Source organism: Polistes fuscatus, unplaced genomic scaffold, assembly GCF_010416935.1.
Source record: "Polistes fuscatus isolate 324 unplaced genomic scaffold, CU_Pfus_HIC Scaffold3, whole genome shotgun sequence".
NCBI classification, from domain to species: Eukaryota; Metazoa; Arthropoda; class Insecta; order Hymenoptera; family Vespidae; genus Polistes; species Polistes fuscatus.
In genome coordinates this window covers 8,863,528-8,888,711 of record NW_025113107.1, presented here as the reverse complement: position 1 = coordinate 8,888,711, position 25,184 = coordinate 8,863,528, and the positions used below count along the sequence as shown (strand labels likewise).

At 32.1% G+C, this 25,184-nt stretch overlaps 1 protein-coding gene across 1 annotated transcript in view; it reads left to right on the top strand.

Moving 5' to 3' along the window:
* The window catches only part of LOC122520300 (cytoplasmic polyadenylation element-binding protein 2), a 121,394-nt gene that overhangs the window by 69,916 nt on the left and 26,294 nt on the right, over positions 1 to 25,184 (top strand). Inside the window, exon 3 of the mRNA XM_043640417.1 lies at positions 9,725 to 9,775. Within this exon, the coding sequence (XP_043496352.1) occupies positions 9,725 to 9,775 (51 nt within the window). The remainder of the gene's footprint in view (positions 1 to 9,724; positions 9,776 to 25,184) is intronic.

The window sequence follows — 25,184 nt, the reverse complement described above, 5'->3', positions numbered from 1 at the left end:
AATTTCGTTCACAATCGCAAAGACAATAGAGAGAGAGAGAGAGAGAGAGAGAGAGAGAGAGAGAAAACATCGAAACATAATATCTGACTTTGATTTTCAAGATTTACCATTCCCCGACGAGTCTCGTTTGCTCGTAAAAAGAGGAATCGCGAGTTTACGATCGTGACCGTAGAGAAGAACTTATATTATAGAGGTATCTTCTTGTTACCCTGTTATTCTACGTCGAAAAAGAATAAGATGAAGAAGACAGTTGGCTGGGGTTAGGAGGACAGATAGGGGGAGGGGGAGGGGGAGGTTTGGAAAGGAGAAGAATACGCAGGAACAATTCGTTCGATTTTAGTATACCGATAAGAGATAGGAAAAGGAAAAGGAAAGAAAAAAGAAAAACAAAAAAAAGAACGAGGAAAAAAAGTTAGAAGGATAGATGGAAAGAGAAAAAGAAAGCAAGAAAAAAAAAGTATATCGTCTCGCTTTCGCTAAGACTCGTAAAACGAATCGAATCCGAGTTACTTGGAAGAGGCAAGCAGGCAGGCAGGCAGGCAGGCAGGAGAAGAAGAACGACTCGCTAAATCTCAAGTCGTTCGGATCGATCTTTCGAAAACAACGGGGGAGGATGGCTCGTAAATTCTGAGGAGATATCAGAGAAACGTCGTTCTCTTCGTCCTCTTCGTTGTCGTTGTAGTTGTCGTTGTCGTAGAAAGGAAGAGAAGGGTTGTTGTGATTCTCTCTCCTGAGACTTCCGCGTTCGGAATGTTTCGCGATCGGTTGGTTGCTGTTACTGCACCGAAGAATGAGAACTCGATTCGGTGGCTTCGTTTACACGTTACTGCAAAGAGAAAGAGAAAGAGAAAGAGAAAGAGAGAGAGAAAGAGAGAGAGAGAGAGAGAGAGAGAGAGAGAGAACGAGTTCCAAGTATCAAAGATTTGCCGACGAGATCCTCTCGAGGCCCATTAGTCGCTTCTCGTTAAGCTCCGTGTGCTGGAAAGCAGCCTGTAGAAAAGCCGCCTTATGTTAGAAGACTTCTTCTTCTTCGTCCTTCTCCACTTCCTCGTCTGTTACTTTCTTCTTTCTCGTTTCCTTCCATTCTTATCTGTATTTAACTCTAAATCTTTACGCGGACAGTTTGTTTCTTGAATTATTTTTATTTGAATTTATGTACGATTTTATATTATATATATATATGTTAACGTGAAAGATCAAAATTGGAAAATTTTAAGATTCACTTGTCAACATATATCAAATATGTCGGTGGAAGAACGAATATTTGGGTTTATTCTTATACATGAATATTTCAGACATACATTAAGCGATCATGTGAATCTTGACATTCTCCAATTTTGGTCTTTCACTGTAATATATATATATTATTATATTATTATTATATTATTATTATATTTATATATATATATATTTTGTTTTAGTATTAGGTGTAACATAGATTTATTTATTCGATACATTTTTAATAGATATAATATTTTGTTTACTGAATAATCAGTATATATTAGTGATTTGTGATTGAACATAGATTATATAATCAATTATGATATTTCTCGATACTAAATGAAATGATATTTTCAGAATTTTAATTGTCATCAAATTTAATGGATGAATGCAACATTGTTGAATGCAAAATTTAAAATCAATATTCAAATTGTATTATCTGATCAGTCCTGATACGTTTAGTATTAATGGGGCTACCTATGGGGTTATCTATGGTGCTACTTACTCCCGTATGTAACACTCGCCTTTACCAATTTTTCTCCTCTTCCTCTTCACCCTCCTCCTCCTCTTCCTTAACGATTTCGAGTTCGCGTGTTATTTGCGAGTTGGTACGTGCGTTTACGCTCTCGCGAAACGATTTATTCCGAGAAACTCGTGATTTTTATCGCGATGAATTACGTTCGTCCTTACCACGTGAATGTTTCGATCGGCTTTTAAATGCACTTTGCACTGGCACTTTGTTTCGTTTTAATCGGATTTATTTTGTCCTTAGTTTTACCCACCGAATTAACCAACTTGAGGAACATTAATTTTACTTTCCAATTATTTGACTCGCTTATTTAGATTTTTTTTTATCCAACTTTTTTCTTCCATTATAAAATGATATAACATGAAATACTTAAAAGATCTTACATTTGTTTTCTTTGGCCTTTTTTTCATTTATCCAAACAACTTCAATTTGATTGAAGTTAAAGAAGTTGAACTTGAATTTGATTGATCTCTAAGTAGAATGCAGAATTGAAATTAAAAATTTCCAATCTGACTTACATGTATGTTGTATATTAAATTTATTCGCATTCTTATTTATTGCGAGCATTTATAACCTATCGTCGATTTATATTTAACCCTTTGAACTCACGTGTCACAGTTAAAATGTAAACAAAATGATTTTGCTTTTACAGAATATTTCTCAGTCGATTATTTTGATTTGTTATCAAACTCTTTTTCGAAAAATGATAAGAAATAAATAAAATAGAAACTATCAATTTTACATAACTATACACAATCTAAACACAACTTCACCTAAATATAAATACAAATGGAGTTCTAAAAACCCTTAAGAAGAAAATCGAATTCAAAAATGATTAATGTATTAATTCGAATATAATTATTTAAAATAGCTTATATATAGATACCCCCAAATAGATCATCTAGTACAGATAGATTTAGGGAGTTTAAATGAACATGATATAGTGATATCTTAGATGGATTTTACTCAAGGGATTCGTAATCGTGTACCACTTAACTAGCTGATACCTTAACGTGTCTATTTACGGATTACAAACGTAACACTGAATCGAAATTCAAAGGATTTAACGATCCACAAGTATGCATATCGTATTGCCGATCATTTCGTTTTTCTCGAAAACGTCATTAAATTCGTTGACTCGTGCGAACGATCCTTGCAATCGAGGAAATAGAAAGTCTCCGGTAAGGTAAGCTGAGTTGTGAATTACAAAGACTTGCCAACCAATCCAGTTGTTTTATTATTTATACAGATAGATTTTATGATGTATTTATAAACGGTAATAAAGAATGAAAAAAATGATAAAGAAGTTTTTTATTCGATTAGAAAGAGAAGAGTGAAAGCGTTCGGAAGCGTTCAGAACGATGCAAAATCGGCAAGTTAGCTGGGTCCACATTGGCAAAAAGTCAAATCGTTCTGGTTTCTTGACTCTCAAATGTATTTTCTCACTGGTCCGTGATAATTATCAAAGTATAATAATATTTATAACAATAATGGTAAAACTAAACAAAAGATATTGGCTTAGAAATGGGGCAGACAAGTTTTAACTGACTTTTTTTTTCCCCCCTTACGATTCCACGAGTTACTAAGAGAAAAACGATTCACCTAAGTACTCATTTGAATCGTTTTGAATCGCTTTCTATGAAAGTTAAAAACCCATGATCCGAATCGATCAATAAAATTTATCACCAATATTCCCGAACGCTCCTGTCATGGTATATTTTATCATAAAAATTCGAAATAATTTGTTAAGAATTCTTTGCGCGTTCTTACCGGTCACATCTAAATGATACTAATTTTGTATACAAAATGCAAATATAACATGATAGATCATAATCTCTCTCTCTGTTATTTGTAAACAAAAATTTATTCATCCGACTGAAGTAGAAAAGAAAAATAAATTTCAATTTATTGAAATAGCCGAATTATAATAAAAAATCGTTTAAGCCGTTTTTTTTTTATTTCCCGCAAACGGGTTCTAATCAGGGTTGCGTCAAATGCAATTAATTAATATGTGAATTATCCATGAGTTTGTAATTTCAAATTCTTATTAATCAATTGGCGACAAAACGCATTTCGAGTATTTACGGGAACATATTTTTTATATCTTGTCGATCGATATTTATCTATCCATCTCGTTTGAGCTCGTTTTTTCAACGTGTATGATAAAACGTGTATATTTTTCCAAATGGCCTCTTATCAACGTAATCGTTTTTAACAGGCGATAAGAACAAACGAACGAAATATATTTCGTTTATTTCTTGATTATTTTCTTACGACGAATTATTTCGGGGAAACAAAATGAATCTTATTTTATTTTTTCCTTTTTGTTAATATAAATCAAGAAAAAATATCTAATCTTTGATAATTTAATCTTTTCGTTATTACAACCGACTTTAATTCGTATAATAGGAATTGATTATAGTTCGTTCAATTTTATCTAAGAATTCTTATACACTGGGACGGATAAAATAATCTTTATGAATTGCTATGCCATCCTATCGTGGTAAAAATACAAATAAAAAAGGAAAAACGATTTAAATGTGCAAATTTTAACAAGATTAAATGTTTTAAATACAAAATAGCAAATGATTAGTCGTCACAATTAACCAAAATTTAAATTGATTTGAATCAATTAGGTAGACATCAAAGGAATATTAGACCAGAGGCCCTCAAATTTAACTATCCGTTTTTACTTACTCGAAATATTTTTATTTCATTCTTACGATATTTCTTATTCGAGAATTCATTTGAAATAGTAAATTTGTATTTGTTGGATTAATAAATGGATGTTTTCCTCATAGAGTATCTATTATTATATCTTCTCTTATCTTTCTCTTCTTTTATCTCTATTACTATAATTTCAACACTTTTATTATCAAAGAAACTCTCTTAAACGTCAAAATTTAACTGGAAATATTTCAAAAGAATTCTCCGCGCATATCTGTCGCAACAGTTATTCCATGGAATTCCGTTTATCAATAGCGTTTTCAAATATTAACAAAATTATCATTGTCTTTTATTTAATATTTTGGATTGCGATAAAATAACAAAATTTGTGTTTCAACGAATGACATCACCTTTATCATTTTACGTAATCATTCTTCTTACGTACACACGCGTGCTGTAAGGTATTCAAAATATCTTCGCGAATACGTTATTTTTATTTTCATTTCTTATATATATATCTTACAAATAATTTATTTTATATTATTTATATTTCTTTTTTTGTTTCTTCAAAGATTCTTTTGCGCAAGGTTCTCGTAGTTCGTCAAAAAAGCGCGTCAGTCACCAAACGAGCAGAATCGAAAACATTTGGCAATTCCAGGAGAAAGCAACCAACTAAATGTAATTGTTTCCTTCTCTTCAACCCCCTACACCCCCTCGTCAATTTCTTTCTCTTCGTCCATATTTTTTTTTCACTTTCTTTCCCCTTTCTTTTTATTTTCTTTTATTTTTTCTTTATCCAGATACGTCTCTTAATCTCCAAAATTCGTTAGAAAGATCTCAGAGGTTTAACGAACGAAAAAAGTATCTTTGTAAGTTTTTATTTTAAAAACTCTCTATTAATCGTGTATACCGTCATTTGTAAAAAAGATTAAAAGTTTGGAGATAAGCGAACTCTCTCTCTCTCTCTCTTTTTCTTTCTCTTGCGTGTGGAACACGAGATTCGAACAAACGATTCTTAAGAAGGATAACATATGTATTTATTTACGTGCATGCGTGCATATGCGAACGAACCAATGTTTTGTGTGTGTGTGTGTGTGTTGTGTGTATTTGGTTGAGAGTATCACGCAAAATGACAAGCTCGAACGTTGTACGGTAGGTATTTTCGATTGGGTGTTGATTACACAAGCCACAGAAGAACTACGTGCCTATAAAAGAAAGTTAAAACGTCTTCTATCTCTCGATTGAGCGAATATACGAAGAGATCATTCCCATCATCATCGCTGCTTACAAATAATGATCTTTATCCGTGAGCTAACTATTAACTGTTTATTTCCTTATTTTACCGAATATCTAAGATGGTTAAATGAGTTACAACCGGATAACGTTACGTTATCATGATGTTTAAATATTTATGGTACCCGTAATACATGTGTTCTATTCAATAAAATGTAGATTCTTTTCCTTATCTGTTAACGAAATATAAAAGGAAAGGAATAGGAAGAAAACATAAATAATTATCTTCAATTAACAACAACGACAGGGGCGGGGGGGAAGAAGACAATCTCGATGAGTTTCTTTTATGCGTGTTTTGAAAAAAAAAAAAAAGAAAAAACGTACAAAAATTATATAAATTATTATTTGTATTAAACGATGGGAAAAATTCTCGACGGGTTTGTTAGTTTACGTATGATTAATTTAAAAAATGTTATTACGTTTAGTGGCATTTATTTGATCATTTCTATATCAAAAAGGATCAAAGTTGGAAACGATAAAATCATTGAAAGCGAAGTAAACATGAACGAACGGCTAAGCGAATACTCTTGGTACTCAAGCATCGGTGAATCAACCTTTAAAGAGCATCCCGCGGTTTCGTAAAATGTGAAAACGTTAAGGAGGTGCAAAAGAAGACGAACACGAAGAAGAATAAGAATAAGAAGAAGAAGAACCTACCACATGGCTCTTTCTTTAGCCTTTTGCGTTCTTTCATTTCTTTCTCCACCTCTTCCCTCCTCCTCCTCCTTCTCCTCCTCTTCACCTTCTTACTCCTCGCGCAATTTGTCTGGTGAAACGTCTTCTTCTTCTCTTATTTTTTTTTCACTCTCTCTCTCTCTCTCTCTCTCTCTTTCTTTCAAACATTTTTGTGAAATAGGATTTTGCGAAGAGAGTAGTAGCCTTGCGAAAGAATTAGAATCGGTCGTGTTTTCGATGTTCCCACACCGAGAACGCAACGATTCTTCATTCAACGTTTCACTTCAAATTTACATACTTTCGGCAAACGAAATTAGTTGAGGAAGGAGGAGGAGGAGGAGGGGGAGGAGAAGAAGAATGAGGAGTAGGAGGTGTCCTACTGATGAAATGATTAGAAAATAAAAATCCAAATTCTAGCGAAATTGACCGGACCCGCGCGTTGAGATAAAACAAAACCGGTTTTATAATTCCGGGGAGACTCGATGACGTTGAGCAATGTTCAAAAGAAGAAAATAAATATTAAAAGAAAGAGTGGAAACAAATTTCACTGTTGAACAAACAAACGACATTGCTTATAATATATTTAACGATAGGAAATTTGTAATATTGCAAAATATTTGTGTGCGCTCGATTAATTGGAAAATTAATGAAATCAAATCATTTGAAATAAGTAATGGTATAAAAAGATAAAAGAAATAAAAATATAAGGATGTAAGAAAAAGGAAAAGGAAAATATAGAGCAGAGCGAATTCATAGAAAGTCAACTACCGTTGTTGTTGTTGTTGTTGTCGTTGTCGTCGTTGTCTTAGTAATCATAGTTTACTCTCTCATTACAAACGCAGTATTAAATATAATTGTTGAAACGTTTCTACGAATCCGTTCCCCATGGTTTGCCTGTTACGTACATTTATTCGCATGCTCCATTGATATTAGTAATTATGCGTTACGTTAATTAATCTCTCTTTCTCTCTATCTTTCTTGCTTTCTTTCTTTTTTTTTATCTTTCTCAATCTATCCATCCATTTACTTATTTGTCTCCGTCTCAAACGTGGATAATACACGGTAAATTTAACAAACGTTTATCTAATCGTAGTCAACGTAAACAGGTACCTATAGATGATCCAAGAATGAGAGAAAGAGAAAAAGTGAGTGAATGAAAGAGGGAAAGAAAGGGGGAGAGAGACTTCAAGATGTCTTGCTTGAGACAGAACGTCAAACGCAGCTCTTACTAATTAGACATACGTTTAATGAAAGTCTTCGTATGTGTACTAACACACGCATATATTCATATCTATAATAAATACATAAATCCATGTGTGTTTGTATATACAACATATATATATATACATTGATCGTGGACTCTCACTTTGCTTGTAGAACGAAGAGTATATAAAAAATGAATAAGAAGGGAAAAAGAAACCGAAGGAAAGCGTCCCCGATCGTGACGTTTATGTTGATGACGATGACCATGATGATGAGAGAAAGAAAGTGAGAAGGGGAAAATATAAAAGAGGGGAAGGGGAACGCGGAAGGGTGGTGACTGACAGATTGGAAAATACATGGATTTTAAAACTTACTTCTTAATGTCAATGTTTACATATGCATAGTCATCAAAGACTATTACGCGTACATAAACTCACGTAACGTAAAACGCAAAGAGGCCCTCTTAGTTCAGAGGTTATCTTTCTGTCATGGGAATGTTTCTCGAATCGAGACTCGTTTTCAAACTTTATACTCTATTAAATTTAAACGGATGTATGTATGTATATGTAATTAATAACAACGTTTGAATCTTATCTTTGATAGATTTTAATGAAATATTTTTTCTTTTTTCTCTTTTGTTTCTTTTTTTAATTTTAATATAAGAAATTTGCATTTCAAAAAATTTAAAAAATTAAGTTTCATTTATAAATTTTCTTAAGGGAATACATAATTCGTCATGCAGAAATGTTGATGCAAACGATTACAATTTTCTTCTTTCTTTTTTTACAAAGGTAGATGATATTAAACAGCCTTTTTCTTATTCTTCCTTGTCGTGAACTTTTTTTTTTTTTTTAAATCACAGTAAACGTATGAAAAACACGTTAGATATTACTTGTTAGATTAAATAAAGAAAACAAACTAACAGCTATCGGAAGTATCAGCAAGCAAGTTTAAACTAATCTTTTTTTGGAATGTTCTTTTTACTATAAATTAATGTATACAAGCGTACATATATGAATTCACGGAACACGTGTATTAATAAAACTCACAAGACGAGTACGAGTCCAATAGAAATTAATGAATAATAATAATAATAATAATAATAATAATAATAATAACAAATACAACGAATTAGCAGTTTTTGTCACTGTTGTCGTAGTAGTTGGTGTAGTTGTCGTCTGTCATTATACAGTCTAATGATTTCGCAAAAGAAAATAAATGTTGCGATCGACGAAACAGCAGGTTAATCTGTGTAATTCCTGGTGTAAACTTTTACGCGACACTTTGCAGTTGGTTTTTTATTCTCTTTCTCTTTCTCTCTTTCACTTTAGAATTTACACTCGAAGTCATTGCAATTTCTGAACATACGCTCTGCGCATACGGGAAGCATAATTAACAAATTAATTTAACATAATTTCACGTGGCTCGTTTCGAGCTCGTGACGACGCTATTACGCGATAATTAACAGCACTAAGATTCTCATAACACTTGTACGAGTATTCGCACATAAACCTTATTATTTTAACATGTATGTATGTGTGTGTGTGTGTGTGTTCGTGCATATCTTTATGAAACAATTTTATGTATATTATATATTTTTTTATCGCTCGATATTATCTATCAATTGTATCCTACTCTTAAGAAATGATTGAACGAGTCTTTATCTCCCTCTTTTTCTTTACGTTAACTGCTTTGTAAGCCATCACGCCATTAATTCTTCAACTTCTTCGTTTTAATTTTTTACTCTTTACCGATTATATTATTAATTAAACACTCGATAACTTAAACGCTTCGTGAACCACTTGAAATTTAATCTAATAAACGATACAAATTACAATTGATCTAATCCTGCGATTAATCCCTTTTATTTCCTTTTATAATGTTCAAATAATGCTTTATTTTTAATTAAAAAATTTTTTATCGTCGTATGTATAAAAAAAAAAAGAAAAAAGAAAAAAAAGAAAAAAAAGAGAAGACAAAAAATTAAAATCTCCATCGTTTTCCATTCGAACGAATTTATTGACAATTCTATTATATTATTTTACCTTTCTTCTTTAATAATACAACAAAATATTATTATAAGAGATAATCAAATTTGTTTATTAATATCATTATTATTATTGATTTCTGTTCCAGGATTCATAAACTGCAATGCCAACACGCTACAGTCGCTCGCGCAGTTACACGGTGAGTAAAAACTACTTGTTATTAGATTTCTTCTTCCTTCCCTTTCGTTTTCCACCATCCATTTTCACTCTGACACAGATGTGGTTATGACAGTGGCATACGTGTGGGACGCCAAGCATGAACGGAACGTTCGTTGGTTGTGTCTTCTTAAGGGCCACGCTACTACGAGGAAGAACCAACGCCATAGTTAATTAATATTTATCTTTACGTAATAACCTCTGCGTAAAGAGGAGAATATCTCGCGCATGACAATCCAGAAAATTCAATCCTTTTTGTTCCATCCAACCGTTGTTTCTTTCCTTCTTCATTAAATAAATAATAAACGGTAAATACTTGATCGATTATCGAGATTGAAATTTATTCGATACGATAAATCGTTCCGAACGAAAAAACATTTGTTCTTTTTTATTTATTTATACGATCGAGTAATTACATTATTACCTCGAACTTCTACTTTCGAATAATTCGTACGAGTTTTTAACGTTGCAAATTAGTTGCAATAGATTTTTATATTATTGCAACCAAAGTCTTATGCATTTTTTTTTCTTCTTTTAATCAAAAATTCATTAAACATTATGTAGTAATTTCAATTCAATCTAGTATCGAATGTTTTCGTATTATGTACGAATTTATATGTATGTAATAATTGAATCTCGATATACAATAATTTAGGGATAATTAGCTTGTTTACAAAATTAAAAAATAGTAAAAAATTAGTAAAAAAAAAAGGTAAATAAAAAAATTAGTAAAAATAGTAAAAAAATAGTAAAAATTTAAAAAATAGTAATTTCAATTCAAAATGATAATGGAGTTAAAATGAATGATTCATTTTCAATGGAATTCGATTGAAAAGAAAATTAGGAGGTTCGAAAAAAGTGTCGAATAAAAAGTCGAGATATGAGTTTTATTCTTAAAAAAAAACAAAAAAAAAAGAAAAAAAAAAAGACAAGATCATTTTATTAGAATCGTTTTTCTTTTCGCAAATCGGTAAATACAAATTCGTCGGAAATTGGTATCGTGGATGGAATTTTTACTGGTACGAATGAAAAAGAAAAGAAAAGAAAAAAAAAACAAGAAAATGGAAATAAATAAAGAAACAAATCCCTGCAAATTCTTTGGTGGACCCGCTTCTGCCAAAAAGGAGGAGTAGTACGCAGAGAGAATTTTCAATTTTTTTCTTTGTCTCTTTCTCTCTCTCTCTCTCTCTCTCTCTCTCTCTCTCTCTCTCTTTCTCCTTCTTTACTTTTCTGTAGTAGTAACGAAGAAGGAAAAAGAGAAAGAGAGAAGGTGGGACGGTTCGCGTTACCTGAAATTACGTGAGCATGCATGGAATCGGTACGTGTGACAGACATGCACGAGGCACTACGTTGATGGGAGGACACGATCGTCTGCAGGAATCAAGGCAGCGTGAAATGCAAGCGCATGTACCAGAGGTTTCTTTCGTAATGCCGCCTCTATAGAATTAAAATCGAGGGGAGATATAGCTCGTGAACGTTCAAAAGAGAGAAGGAGAACACATTTCGTGACGTACCAAGAAAACGACCAAATTTATGTTGAAATCTTTTACTTTTGTTTTAACATTATTTTTATAAAAGATATACATATTTATATAAATATTTATTTTCAAATATTTTCTTACGATATACTATACTACCAATTTACGATATAAATATCGTATTTTAATCATTTAAATTAGCTATTTAGCTCAATTCTTATTGTTAATTGTTATTCTGATCGAGTACAAAAATATTCTCGATAACACATTTAAATTCCTCTTCCTTTTGACTAAAGTTATTCACAAGAAATATTCAATAGCGTTATCTACCTTTTTACATATCGTCGTACAAAGGTGACTCGAATCTAACCTCTAAGCTTCTTTACAAAATTCCATTTGTAATTTTCAATTCAAAATGATAATGGAGTTAAAATGAATGATTCATTTTCAATGGAATTCGATTGGAAAGAAAATTAGGAGGTTCGAAATAAAAAATACAAAAAAAAAAGTGACATTTTTCATAATATCCGTGGTGTAATCCTTAAAAAGAACTATATAAATATTACATAAATATTATCACGTGGGTACGTATTTGTTGTATACACATTGTTAAACTTGAAGGCTCATTCGAGATGCGGGTGAAACGTTACGTTTGCCGTTCAATAAAATCGCTCCGATAACTAGCGCGAATTAGCAAACATATGACTGCTAACGACTCACCGAGGCCTTTGACCTTTGTTCGCTGCGTAAGCTCGCAAATTATATTACAATGTCGTTAAAATCCTTTATGTATATATATATATATATATATATGTAAAAATAGTCTACAAAATTATACATAGTGTGCATAGACGTGATATCGTTTACACAAATCTTACCAAAACGTTATCGTATACCATATATTCGTATTTTAATAGGAGAACATGGGTTTATTTATTAATTAATACGTGGCTGAAAATATTGCTGATAAGATTCTTCATTATATATATATATATATTTTTACGGTCAACCAAATGTATGGTCGAAGAATAGTGAAAAAATGAGTGGGAGGAGGATAGAAAAGGAAATATAATTTGCCTGAAGGTATTGCGATAAGGTTCTTTCTCTTTTTCATCTTTTTATTTCGTTTCTTTCTTTTTTCTTTTTAAACATTTACGAAATATCAAATTTCATATTTATAAATATAAACCGTTAACCGTGCATCGTCGGTAAAAATTCATGAGGGGGAGAGGGCCGGAGGGGGTGTAGGGAAGAATAGAGGAAATGTAACGAAATAAATGATACGAATTTTCGAGACGATTTGTTTTTGTTTTTTTTTTTTTATTCCGACAGATTCATGAATGCAGGGAACGATAGGTCACATTTTCATGTATATATATATGAACCTGTCCAGTTTTCCTGTCTACGATTTATCATTCTGCACGCTCGTATAGATATGCATAGAGCACAAGGCCACAATAGAAACACAAGTTAAAGCGTTCCATATTCAATGAATGCAGATTTCGGTGAAAGGCCCAAACCTGGTGAAACAATACATTAATTAGTTAACCTTTTGTGGTATCTGCAGGGTTGTCTAAGGATAAAAGGCTCACTCTCACTCTTTATCCTGAATACGAAAGAGAGAAGAAACGGGAAAAGGATAGAGAATGAAATAAATATACGGGTCTTACACATCGTTTTACGTAAACTTGCAATATAACTTCCTTTTACATTCGAACCCACCATCTGCTCCATAAATCCGGACATCGTTCAATATTTATAGAGGCTCTAGGCTTCCTTGCTTACTTTTAATCTCCACCAGTGCTTTCTCTCTCTCTCTCTCTCTCTCCCTCTCTCTTTTTCTCTCTATTTCTTTCTTTCTATGTTGGCCAGGTGCGTTCTTCTTTAAGACAAATGGATAGGTAAAGATCTATCTTGGAATCTCGAAAACGCAAAAAATCTTGTCTTACTCGCATGAATCATTTATTTAACCTTATCTTTAATTTTAATTATAAACTCGGTTAGATTAGTTTTTCAATATTTCAAGATTTGAATCTTACGAAGAGATAGATTTTCTATGTATAGGAAAGATCTAATAACGTAATTATCGTTGTATTTTCTATTTCTTTTTCATCTTATTAGATAGAAATTATTTGATCTTTATAAAGGAAAAAATAATTATTTAATATTCTAATTATCAGTAGTTTATATGTTTATTTCTCGCTTTACAAGGGAGGATATTTTTTTGTTGGTAGAGGAAAAATGTAATTTTCTTATTGTCAGTGTATTTTTTATTTGTTTCTTATTTTAGAACAAAGAATTTTTTGTTGTACAGGGAAAAAATGTAATATTTCAATATTTAATATTATCTTTTTCTTTTTTACTTTATAAGAGACTTTGTTTCTTTTTTTTTTTGTTACATAGGCTAAACACAATATTCTAATAATTAGTATTTTCTACTTCTCTTTTTTTTCTTCTTCCTTTTTATTCTTTCTTTCTTTCTTTCTCTATAATGTTTTTTTTTTTTTCTTTTTTTTCGTTTCGTAAAATCGAGAAAGGAAGATTAGCAAGAATAAAATAATCGTAGAGAGTGAGATTACAAAGGGAAAAGAGAGTTAGTCCGCGGATAGTAAAAACTCTGTAATCTTCTCCTCCGTTTGTTATTGTAAAATTAACGAAGTAGGTATACATAGATACCTACGTTCTTTACTCATTGCTAGCGAACTCGAGTCGACTCATTGTTTCACGACGAGAAGCTAATTCGCGAAGGAAGATTACGGTACTTTGCCTTCTTGATTAGAATGTCCGTGTCACGATTTGAAAAAGAAGGAGGAGGAGGAGGAGAAAAAGAACAAGAAGAAGATTGAAGAAAAAATGAAAAGAAAATACGAGACACGAGACGAGACAAGACGTAAAACAGAAAGAGATGATATCGTTCAAACGTATATCTTGTATCGTTAATTTCGCGTTTATTGAATTTTCACGTTCATCGATAGATTCGAATAATCGAGCTAAGACCGTTGAACATCGAAGCCAAGGCGTTAAGTTTTCCTTGTCCTACATTTCTTTATTCTCCGATCCTTGACTATATAAGTTTCTATTCTTCCTCGTTTTTTATTTTTCATTTCCAACCACGAAGTTTGTTCGTGTATTTTATCTTAATGTTTCTTTTGCAAAATACGATAAGAATATTAAATAGAAACGAATAGTACGATATAATACGTATTTCTTTTTCATTTCCTAATCCATTTTTACACAATTAACGTATACGATAATCTTTAACGAAAAAATCATAAATTTCATCATGTTTAGAAATTATAATCAATTGTTTGATAAATTTACTAAATGTTACGTATACGTTTTTTTTTTTTTTTTTTTTTTTCATTACAGAACATACAATCAATTCTCGACGAGAATTATAAGTACTTTAGGCTGGCGTGATGTAATAACATGAAATGTAAATAAATAAGATATACAATGGTGAGTGTAGATATAATACATTAGACTCAAATAATATTACGATGTTTTAAATCATTCAAATCTTGTTTTAAGGTCAGAAGGGTAGAACCTTTTTAGTCTTCGTACTAGTTCATTTGTTTCCAGTAAATTTTTTGCTAAAAGGTTGGGATGTTTGGCTAAACGGGAGTTGTAGCGTTCACTGAAGCTAACAATTTCTTCTTTTATTGTAGATATTCTTAAATCTTGATGAATTCTTTCGTTTGTAACGTACCATGGGGCATTGCAGATGTTTCGTAGAGTTTTTGATTGGAACCTCTGTAAAATCTCTATATTGGAGTTACTCGCAGTTCCATGTTACGTATACGTAAAATATATTTCTATCGCGTATAAACACACTTGATCAAAAATCTATATAAAATGATTTCAGTAAAGAAAGGGTTTCTTATTAAAAACAAAAATTCAGAACAATTTGATTAGAGTAGGGGAAAAGGGGAGGGAGGTGTATACGATATATTAAAAAATGTATGTATGTCGGTATGTATATTTGTGTGAGTAAGAGGAGAATAAGCTTTGACGGCATAAGAGGCAATCACGTATATCGTAACGTGTAATATATTTATTTCTTCCTGACATTAAATCTACGTTAGGGTAAGAGAGCTAGCTAGCCAGCTAGGCTCTCTGGGTCTTTGAGTTCGGCTTAACTCGGTTTGACTCGGCACGTAGTAAAATGGCGTAATAATCGTATACTTATTACCTCCGACTTCTATTCCGTCTTTTTTCATACGTAAGTACTTACTTACATTAGGTACGGTCTGCTGTAAGTCGTTCGTTTGACGTAATCCGCGCCGGAAGTGAATATTGAAAGAGAGAAGGAGAAGAAGAAGAAGAAGAAGAAGAAGAAGAAGAAGAAGAAGAACGATAAAATAAGAAAAAGACGAAGAAGAAGAAGAAGAAGAACGATAAAATAAGAAAAAGACGAAGAAGAAGAAGAAGATACGCGAATCTTAAGGACGTTGATCGCGAGACAAGATAATAACGAAACACCTTTATCGTTAACTTCTTATCTTATTTTGCAAGACTATTGTATATTTTATGTACCGCCCTCGCGCACCGGTATAGCGTGTTTAGCATTATAATAAATTCTTGGTCTTTCGATGCTTGCCTTTTCGTGTCAGCAACTATATAATTCATTGTCTCTTGTTAACTTTATAAAATAAATTGGATAGGAAATGGTTTACCTTATCTTGTATAAACTCTATACCAAATAGGATCCGGATTATACTTTAAATCGATACTGTTAACAACTTTGGTCGTTAAGTTAATTTATAATCTTCCATGGAAAAAAAACATTCAACGTTTTTCATTTGATGTATTTGTCCTTTTTTTTCGAATTATTTTCTTTTAATTTTAATATTTTTATTTTTTAACGTATATATAAATTACAGAATTAAATTTATTATTGATATCAATTTTGTCATATTTTTATTGAAATGTTATTTACGACGATTCGAGTCGTAATCTACGAGGAATTAAATATTCGTTATTTTGATTCCTTTGTTGTATTTTCTTTTCTAGTGAAAATATTAAATGTGATTCTTTCTTTGATTACAAAACGATCATTACAAATTATTGTCACGTCGTCAAACACTAATTATCGTTGCGTTATTACAAGAATATATATATATATATATTTCTAATTATTGTCATTAAAGATCCCTTTCCTTTTCGAACGATGGAAGAAGCGTATTCTTTCTGCCAATTAAATCAACGGTTATTATGTGAGCACGTATCATGTAATTAAAAGTTTTTATTAGGATGCATGTGACACGATAAATCACGATGAACTAGTTTTCTTTTTTCCAAGTGCAAGTAAATTAAATAAAATATTATATTTGAATAAAAAATAATTATCTTAATGGGATGGAAAAAAATATTGTTTGTTTATTTCTATTGTAGATAAGAATTTTGTACATACATACATTCATATATATGCAGACGCATTTATAGTCACGCCATTTAGATTTATTGAATAGTTCTGTACGTACTAGATAAGTTTGAATAACATATTAATAATTATTTGTATAAAAATATATTGAATTTATTAATTACATTATAAATAAAATATTAAAACACATTACGTACGGATTACGAGAAATCTAATATAAAATATTATATATAACTAATAAAATATTAATAAACAATGTAAATAAAAAAATATAATATTACTATTTATCCAAAAACTATTCGATAAATCTAATACCTGTTTATATAAAAATACTACTTTCTAATTATAAATATCCTTTCACGAATATGGGGCCTCACAAATGTTCGACGGTGTTAAATAAAATATATTTACCCAACTTATAACTCTCGATTGGCAAAGTTAGACGTTGTTCCAGAAGTCGCGTACGCATGTTAAGCAAGAAGGATATTTCACCACAGTAGCAAGTAGCCGCCGGAGTCCTCGTTTCCTTTGCACGTAAGCAAAGCTAAAAGAGAACAACACTATCCTTGGTTCGTACCGCTATTACTCATATCGTCGATCTGATATCGAAAGATGGTAAACGAGAAGCAGCTAGTAGATCAGGCCACCACTAAGGTAATTCGATCGGTTCGTTAGAATACATGTGGGGTAACGGTAAACCTCGTTCGTTTGCTCGTTCCTTCGTTCATTCGAGTCGATTTGTTCATATGGTCGATCTCTCAATGGCAAGACGATATTCCCGACTAGCTAGATAATATGGCAAACTTGCGAAATTTACCCTAAAGGCGACAACTAATACCTCACCATAACCCTCCTCCCCCCCCCCATCCAACATAAAAGAATATCGATACACTGGAACGATAGATCGTTGCCAATTCATTCGATAACTCGATCTTTTCTAATGAAAGGTGAATGCAAGCAAAAATATCTATGACAGAGGACTACTAGAAAATGTATATCAATTCCTTCGGTACTTTTTAAACACTAATTTAATTAATTATTTATAAATTAATCATAAATATATGTTATTATTCGAAATAGTTTCTATTATATTTTCATTGAATTTGTTCAATCTTTCATACTACTATACGAATTATTTGTCGAAATAATATTATTGAGAATTTTGATAAAATATATTTAATATCAAGAGTATAGAATTAATCGCTACGATTCTAATATTACGAATAGTTTATTTTTGTTTCTTACTTTCTCTCTCTTATTCTTCCATTTTGATGAATTTAGCTTTCCTAACATGTATTCGGTCTCCCCTTCGCAAAGAAAAGGAATAACTGAGAAAAGAAGAAAGAGGAATGATGGTGGTCGTGGGGAGGGGAGGGGGCAATAGGAGAGCCAGAGAGACCTGTTTTCAAGACCTGCCTTAACGCAGGTTACACAAATGTTCCCTCTTCCTTCTCATCCTTCTCCTCCTCTTTACCCCACCGTTAAGAGTCTGCGAACTCACTTTCGCATTCGATTCTAACAGATGCAAAGGGAAGAACAAGTAACGTGTTCCTTCTTGCGGAGGAGTTACGTACTAAAAAGGGCTTGAGAAAGTCGATGGTTGGGCCATAACTGATTTAAATGATCTTCCGTTGACGTGAACTACTCACTTGTAGTCATGTAGCTTTCTATTACCGGTCTTTTAAGTAATTGTGTACGCGTGTATGTGTTTGTGTGTGCGTGTGTGTATGTTCTCACGTATGACGAGTTTATAACTCTATCAAAAACCAAGTTGATTCTTTTAAATCAATTTATTAAATATCGATTGATTTTGAAATATTTCATATAATAAATACGAGTAAGATTTAAGGATTGAATTTTGATCAAAGTGTTTAACGTGTACAAGTACGTACACTACAAAACAAAAGTTTGGTTACACGTACTCGTATATTAAGTATCTTGAAATTATTGCATATTTTCTATATAATTTACTCTTTGTATATATAGAAATACTTGTTTTATATCAACAGAAAATTGATTAGAAAAATTGATTAACGTATTTGTATTAAGTAAATGGAACTGCCAAGCGCTCGTCAAAGTAAACCTCTTTTTTCCTATACAATTATTTGAACACAATATAAGCGTATTGGTTGATGCATCGTTCCAATAATTTTTTTAAAAGATCCTATATGTTTTCTCTTAACCTTTGACAAAATGAAGACCTAATATAACTTGCTCATAATTGTATAACGCAAATGCAGTAAATCTATTGAAACTTTTGACCGGTAATGTACGCACGTGTGTGTTCTCATGTGTAACGAATTTATATCGAAAAAATAAAGTAGATCCCTTTTAAATAAATCAAAGAAAAATTTCGATTAATTTCCATGATATCGTAAAATAAATACGGAACCGAGTATAAATTTCGAAGCAAGTATAAAAGATATAATATATCGTGATCCGAAAATGACTGTAAGCAAGATTTAGGTGAAGTTTCGATCGAGTTAGGTGGTTTAAACTTAACTTCTCAAATGATTTAAACTGCGAGGATCGTGTCAAGCTGCGAGAATATTGCAATAAATGCAGGATTACTTAATTGCCTTGGTACGTTCTAATTGAAATGCACGATCGGTTCGTTCGGCTTGATATCGACAACTTCGCTTTCTAGATTCTGTCTCTCTCCCCCATTTGAAGTCTCTTTTAATTCGCGATGAAGTTTCGTAGAATACAGAATAATAAGTGGTTACAGAAATGGATTAGAGTGGTGTGAGGGGTTAACAAATGTGAAGTGCATTTGTTCTGTTTATCTTTGTCTTTCTTTTTTCCTTTCCCCCACCTTCCTTCCCCTTCTCTTCTCTTTCTCTATAAGTAGTTAGCTTACCTCTCCTTACCCACCCACCCCTGTAAGCTACAATTCGATTTAAGATTCAGTCTCACCGAAAGTGCACGCGACGCACGCCCCGGTCGATTTCGGTTGCACAAGACCGAAAGGTCAGCAGTGCAGCCAATTCTCCATTTCAATGCTCTTTTAAAATGAATATGTTTGTATATATATGTTTATGCAAGAATTTGTAATTTTAAATAGAATTTAATCGACGATTTTTTGTCCATTAATCGAATACTTGAAATCTCGAATGAAATTCAATATCAAATAGTACATACGATACGATTGAATAATATTTAAATAGATTTATGTATATCGATTCGACGAGGAAGAACGTTCGATTGAATACTGGTTCAAAGTTTATTTGTATGTTAAATTATTTATTTAAAATGCGATACGATATTGTGTTAAAATTAAAACAACACAAAAATAAATGAATATAATTACATCTTAATGTATAATTCAGGCAACATTAATCTCTTTCGATACGAGAATAATAATTAATTATGCTAGATTTAAAAGGGAAAAGAAAACAAATTAAATTCGCAAATGAAAAGTCACGTATATTTAGTGATAAATAAAAATATTTCCGATTTAATATTCACATATATATATATATGATTACTTAATTTATATTAAATGAGAAAGAATAACGCGTTGAAATTGTCAAGAAGATGATCGATCGGTTGAACACATACACGGACGTCCAAACGTAATACGTAGTATTGATATCAAAATTGTCTGTTTGTAAATATGCAAAAGTGATTTTCGTTAAACGAATTCCGTTATACATTATATCCTATTTCCATTTTATCGTGGCACAGTCATTCAGAGATAACCATTCACTCGTTTTCCCCGCATTCTATCTGCATTAGTATTCAATATTTTAACACCGCACAGTAAAAAGGGTAATTTATTTTACTTATCTATCTATCTATATATATACATAGATACGTATATTTATATATTATATATATATATACTCGAGTTTATGTATATATGTGCATAGATAGTAATACGCGTATGTACAAAATATATATACATATATTACAAACATAGTGATCATTAACGATGTTGTATTCTCGCGTGCGTTCCCGTCGCGTGCCGAGGAAGTAAATGAACGAACGAACGAACGAACGAACGAACGAATGAACAAGCTCGATCGATCGCACGAGCGAATTTCACGCAAATAAAAATGAATAGGGGCCCGAGAGAAAATTATACCAGTTAAATGAAACGCAGTAAGAGAGATTTATATATATATATAAATACAAATAAAAATTATATAAAAAATAAATAACTTTCATGAAGATCAACGGCGGCAAGTAGTAAGGGATCTCTTTGAATAGAATGAAAGATCTCGTTTCGAAATTAAAAAAAAAAAAAAGAAAATGGTATCCATCGAGACATCAGTGAAGAGTAAGACGAAACATTTCCCAACTATCTTTCTCTATTTCTTAAGAAAAAGAAAAAAAGGAAAAAAAGAAAATCTGTCTTGTTGGAAAACCACAAGTCGATGGTAGTGATATCGCAAAGGAAAGCAAAGAAGAAGGGTGAGTAGGTAGAGGTGACTTGAAAAAAGAAAAAAAAAAGAAAAGGGAGAGAGAGAGAGAGAGAGAGGAAAAAAAAGATGGAAGCTCGTCTAGCTGAGGTAAAGGAAGAAGAGGGTAAAAGCTTGACGGAAAGAGAGAGTGAGAGAGTGAGAAAAAGAGGAAAGGGTCGTTGGAGACGCAGCGAACCCTTGAGACGCGCGCTCGTTAATTCACAGGATTTTCTAAGCCGTTAATAAGCCCATAATTACGAATTTTTATAATTTCTACCGGGCCAGTGCGACGAAAAAGAAAGTAGTAGGAGTAGCAACGAGAGATGACGATGGGTTAGATATAGGAATGGGATATGGTGAGGTAAAAGTGGGAGGAGTGGTCCACGTGTCTGGCTAGACAGCCTTTAGGAAAAAAAAGAATAATATACAGACACACATATACATGGCAAGAACGAATACGAAAAAATGAGAAAGAGAAGGTGATGAGAAAGTATCGCAACCGTGATAACATTTTAATTGCTGTCTCTTTTACCTCTAATTATCATTATCGTTATCAGGTACCACAGACGAGATATTATATATATATATTTCATGAAATAGGTTCCTTAAAAAAGAGGAAAGGTAAGACTTAGAGCAGTGGTTTAATTAATCGTTCACAGCTTGCTTGCGTGCTTGCTTGTTTACTACTAATTAATGATCGAAATTTTCTTCTTTGAATTTTTGTTCGATCAAAATTATTCGTTTGCGCGTAACATTTGATTCCTATTTTGTTTTGTTTTGTTTTGTTTTTTTTTGTTTCCTTTTTGTTTTTTTATTTATTTCATATTTCTCTTCGTTTCTTTTATTATCTCCAAGCTTATATCCAGAGAAATTCCTCCTACGTTTTCTCGCAAGTTCACTGGTACACGACTTTCTATTTCAGTATTAATGTTAGTAGCATGTGCTTGTGAATAGTCGGAGAAGCCTCGTGAAGTATCGATTTGGTTTTTTCTTTTATTTTAAGGATAGAAAAAAAAAAGAGAGAGAAGCTCGATGGAATATTATATTGTGCTGATAATTACTTTTTTTTTTCTTTATTTTTTTCTTTATTTTTATTTTTATTTTAATTTTATTTGACACGAAAAATAATAGCCGTCGTTGATATTATTGATTTAAGGTGTATAGCAGCAGAATTCGTTATGCTTCGTAAGAAAGGTGAAAGTCCTCCTCTCCGTGTCCCGTCGATCGAAGTCAAAGGGAAATCATAAAAGAGGAATAATTGCAATCACGATTCTCTTCTCCTGAAATAAATATATATATATATTTTCGTATATATGCGTGTGTGTGCACGTGTGTGTTTATCGAAAGCGAGCATCGTACAAAGTCCTACGGTCCATCGACTTCCGGAACGTTGAAGAGGGAAAGAAGAAGAGGAGTACTACTCGTGTGTTCCCTTTCCCTTCGTCAGAGGGAAACGCCGATCATTTTACGCGCTTTCGAGTCCAACGCGAGCATTTTCTGTCTGGATGCCGCACAATGGCGGTGCTTCCACAAAGGGATAGGCCCTGTGAAATACGTGAAGAGAAGGGAGAGAGTGCACTCGATGGCTCTCCTCCTCTCTGTGTTTCCGATTTGTAGTAAACGCCTTGCTTGTGTGTATTTACTCACTCTCCACACACACACACACACACACACATACAGAGACAATCTCTCTATGTGTGTATATTCCAACCGCATATTTTCTCTTGGTCCATTTGCTAAAAGAGAGATAAAAAGAGATGAAGATAAAATACTATTTTATTATATCAAGGGAGAGACAATCTTAAGAGTGAGAAACGTAAGAAGTATAAAAGTATTGCGAGGATATATCTAAATAAAAGAGAAGGGAATAAGAGGCTTGGGGATACTATAATACATTTATCCGCAAGTTAAATTACGAGATCAAATAATTTGATTTCATATTCATTAAAACCATTAAACACAACTTGCGCTTGACGGATTTAACATCATTTTCTTTCTCTGCATATAAAATCATCTCTGGTATTTTTATTCATTCATTTTATTCATATGATCGTGATAAAAAGAAAATAAAATAAAACTATAATTAATTATTTCGTTAACTTCTTTGAAAACTCCTGAGCATATCAATTTTGATAACACAATGGCTATACGTATCTGATACGGATAAGTCACGCAAATGGTTCATTGGATAAATTTTCCTTTCGAATTTATTCATATATAAAAAAAAAAAAAAAAAAGAAATAAAATTACTAAATTTTCTCGTCTCTATCGTATTCTCTTCGTTTAATCTTTATCTTCTAACATTTTACAACTTTATTCTTTCCCCTTATTTCTTTTCTTACCCTCATCCAATATCGAGCTTCTATTTTACTACTACCTTTCCCAACATTTGTTCACTTTTTTAAACCATTTTTCCTAGAAATTTCGAGAAATGACAGGAATGTCGAACGTCGGCAGGCATTTTCGTTCCCACTCTCTCTCTCTCTCTCTCTCTCTCTATTTTTCTTTCTTCGTACTCGTATTTAAAAAAAAAACCAGCGTAGTACTATAGAATGCAAACAATTCGGTTGAAAAAGAATGGCACCCTTTGTCAACCTTTTCTGTATTTTTTCAACAACAAACAAAATACGAGTTCTCCTTTTTTTCCCCCTCTCATATTTTCAGTTTTTCATCCCTTATGTACATTACGAATAAATAAAATGTACTCGTAAAATTCAAAGTAGGCAAACTAGGTCAGTGGAAAAATCAAGAACGTTTCGCAAGTTTCTGAACGAATAAAGATTTATTTAAATGTTCGTAAGGTTCGACAGGTCGTACGTCTTGAAAAACATTGGAGATTTCCTCTTTCCACCCACCATTAAACTTCTCTCTTCTCCTCTCTCCATTCCCCCTTTTCTAAACTGGTCAAGGGACTCGTTTCTAACGTTTATATGCACGTATCTCGCGGGAAAACTCGTTTCTCTCGTTTTCCGTTAAAATTCATTGCGAATACCCATTGTAAACCAAAACTTCCTAGTTTCTTTTTCCTTTTTGTTTTTTTTTTTTTTTTTCTAATTTGTAATCTATTGTACGAGATCCCTTTGCTCTTATTCGTAAGATTTTCTAAGCATTTTATTTTGTCCCTTTGAAAGTTATTATTATCTTAGTATAAAAAGGTTCTAAATGTTTATTCTATGAAAAATCGTCGTTCCGAGGTAAAATTTTTCTCAAAAACGTTGCATAACTTTTCATATTATTTATTATACGTGTTAAAGATTTCGAAAAATGTTAACATTAATTTTGTTGTTTATTCTTTTTTATATAACAAAACGTGTATTATACTGTGCGAAAACATATCAAAAAAATTTGACTTATTATTTTATTATAATTAATATATTCCTTACTCATTGCTGTTAATTTAGATTCATAGTTGCGTTAAAGTTGTATTAATATTTTCCTAATAACAAATAATACTTTATATTATAATTGTTTGCAAAAAACACTTTCGAAAATGATGATAACAGGATCGATTAATTTTATACAAAGTCCAAAGAGGACAAATTGAATTTGCGATGTCCCCAGATGGACAGTTAACGTTTTCATTGATTGAAGAAATGTCGCAGAAATAGAAAGAGAAAGAGAGAGTGAGAGAGAGAGTGAGAGAGAATATTGGAAGGGAAGTGAATCCCTTAAACCTTATCTGAAATTAAATCACTCTTGTTGGAAATAAGGAAAAGCAACTGTGCTAGGTCCCGTGGATAGCAGAAAGGTGGGTAAGGTAGGTAAGGGATAAAGATTGTGGATTAGTAGGGATGATATCGGATAGGGAAAAGATTTGAACTGGGATGATAGGAAAAAAACTATATGAAAAGAAAAATGGCGGATAATGATAAAGCCGGCAACGTTCATTACATTCGTCCCAATAATGGCTGATTATTAACGATAAAGCCACGAGGAGTGAACTGTTGGTGAACTCGTACCATCTTCTTTCTTTACATTCTTTTGTTTTTGTCTTCCTTTCTTTCGCGTCATTTTTCTCCCTTCACTCTACCACTCCACCCCCCTTGATTTTTATTGTTTATCACAATTTGCAGTAAAAAGAGAGAAATAAATAGCTGCTGCGAAATAATCGATCGATAATCGACG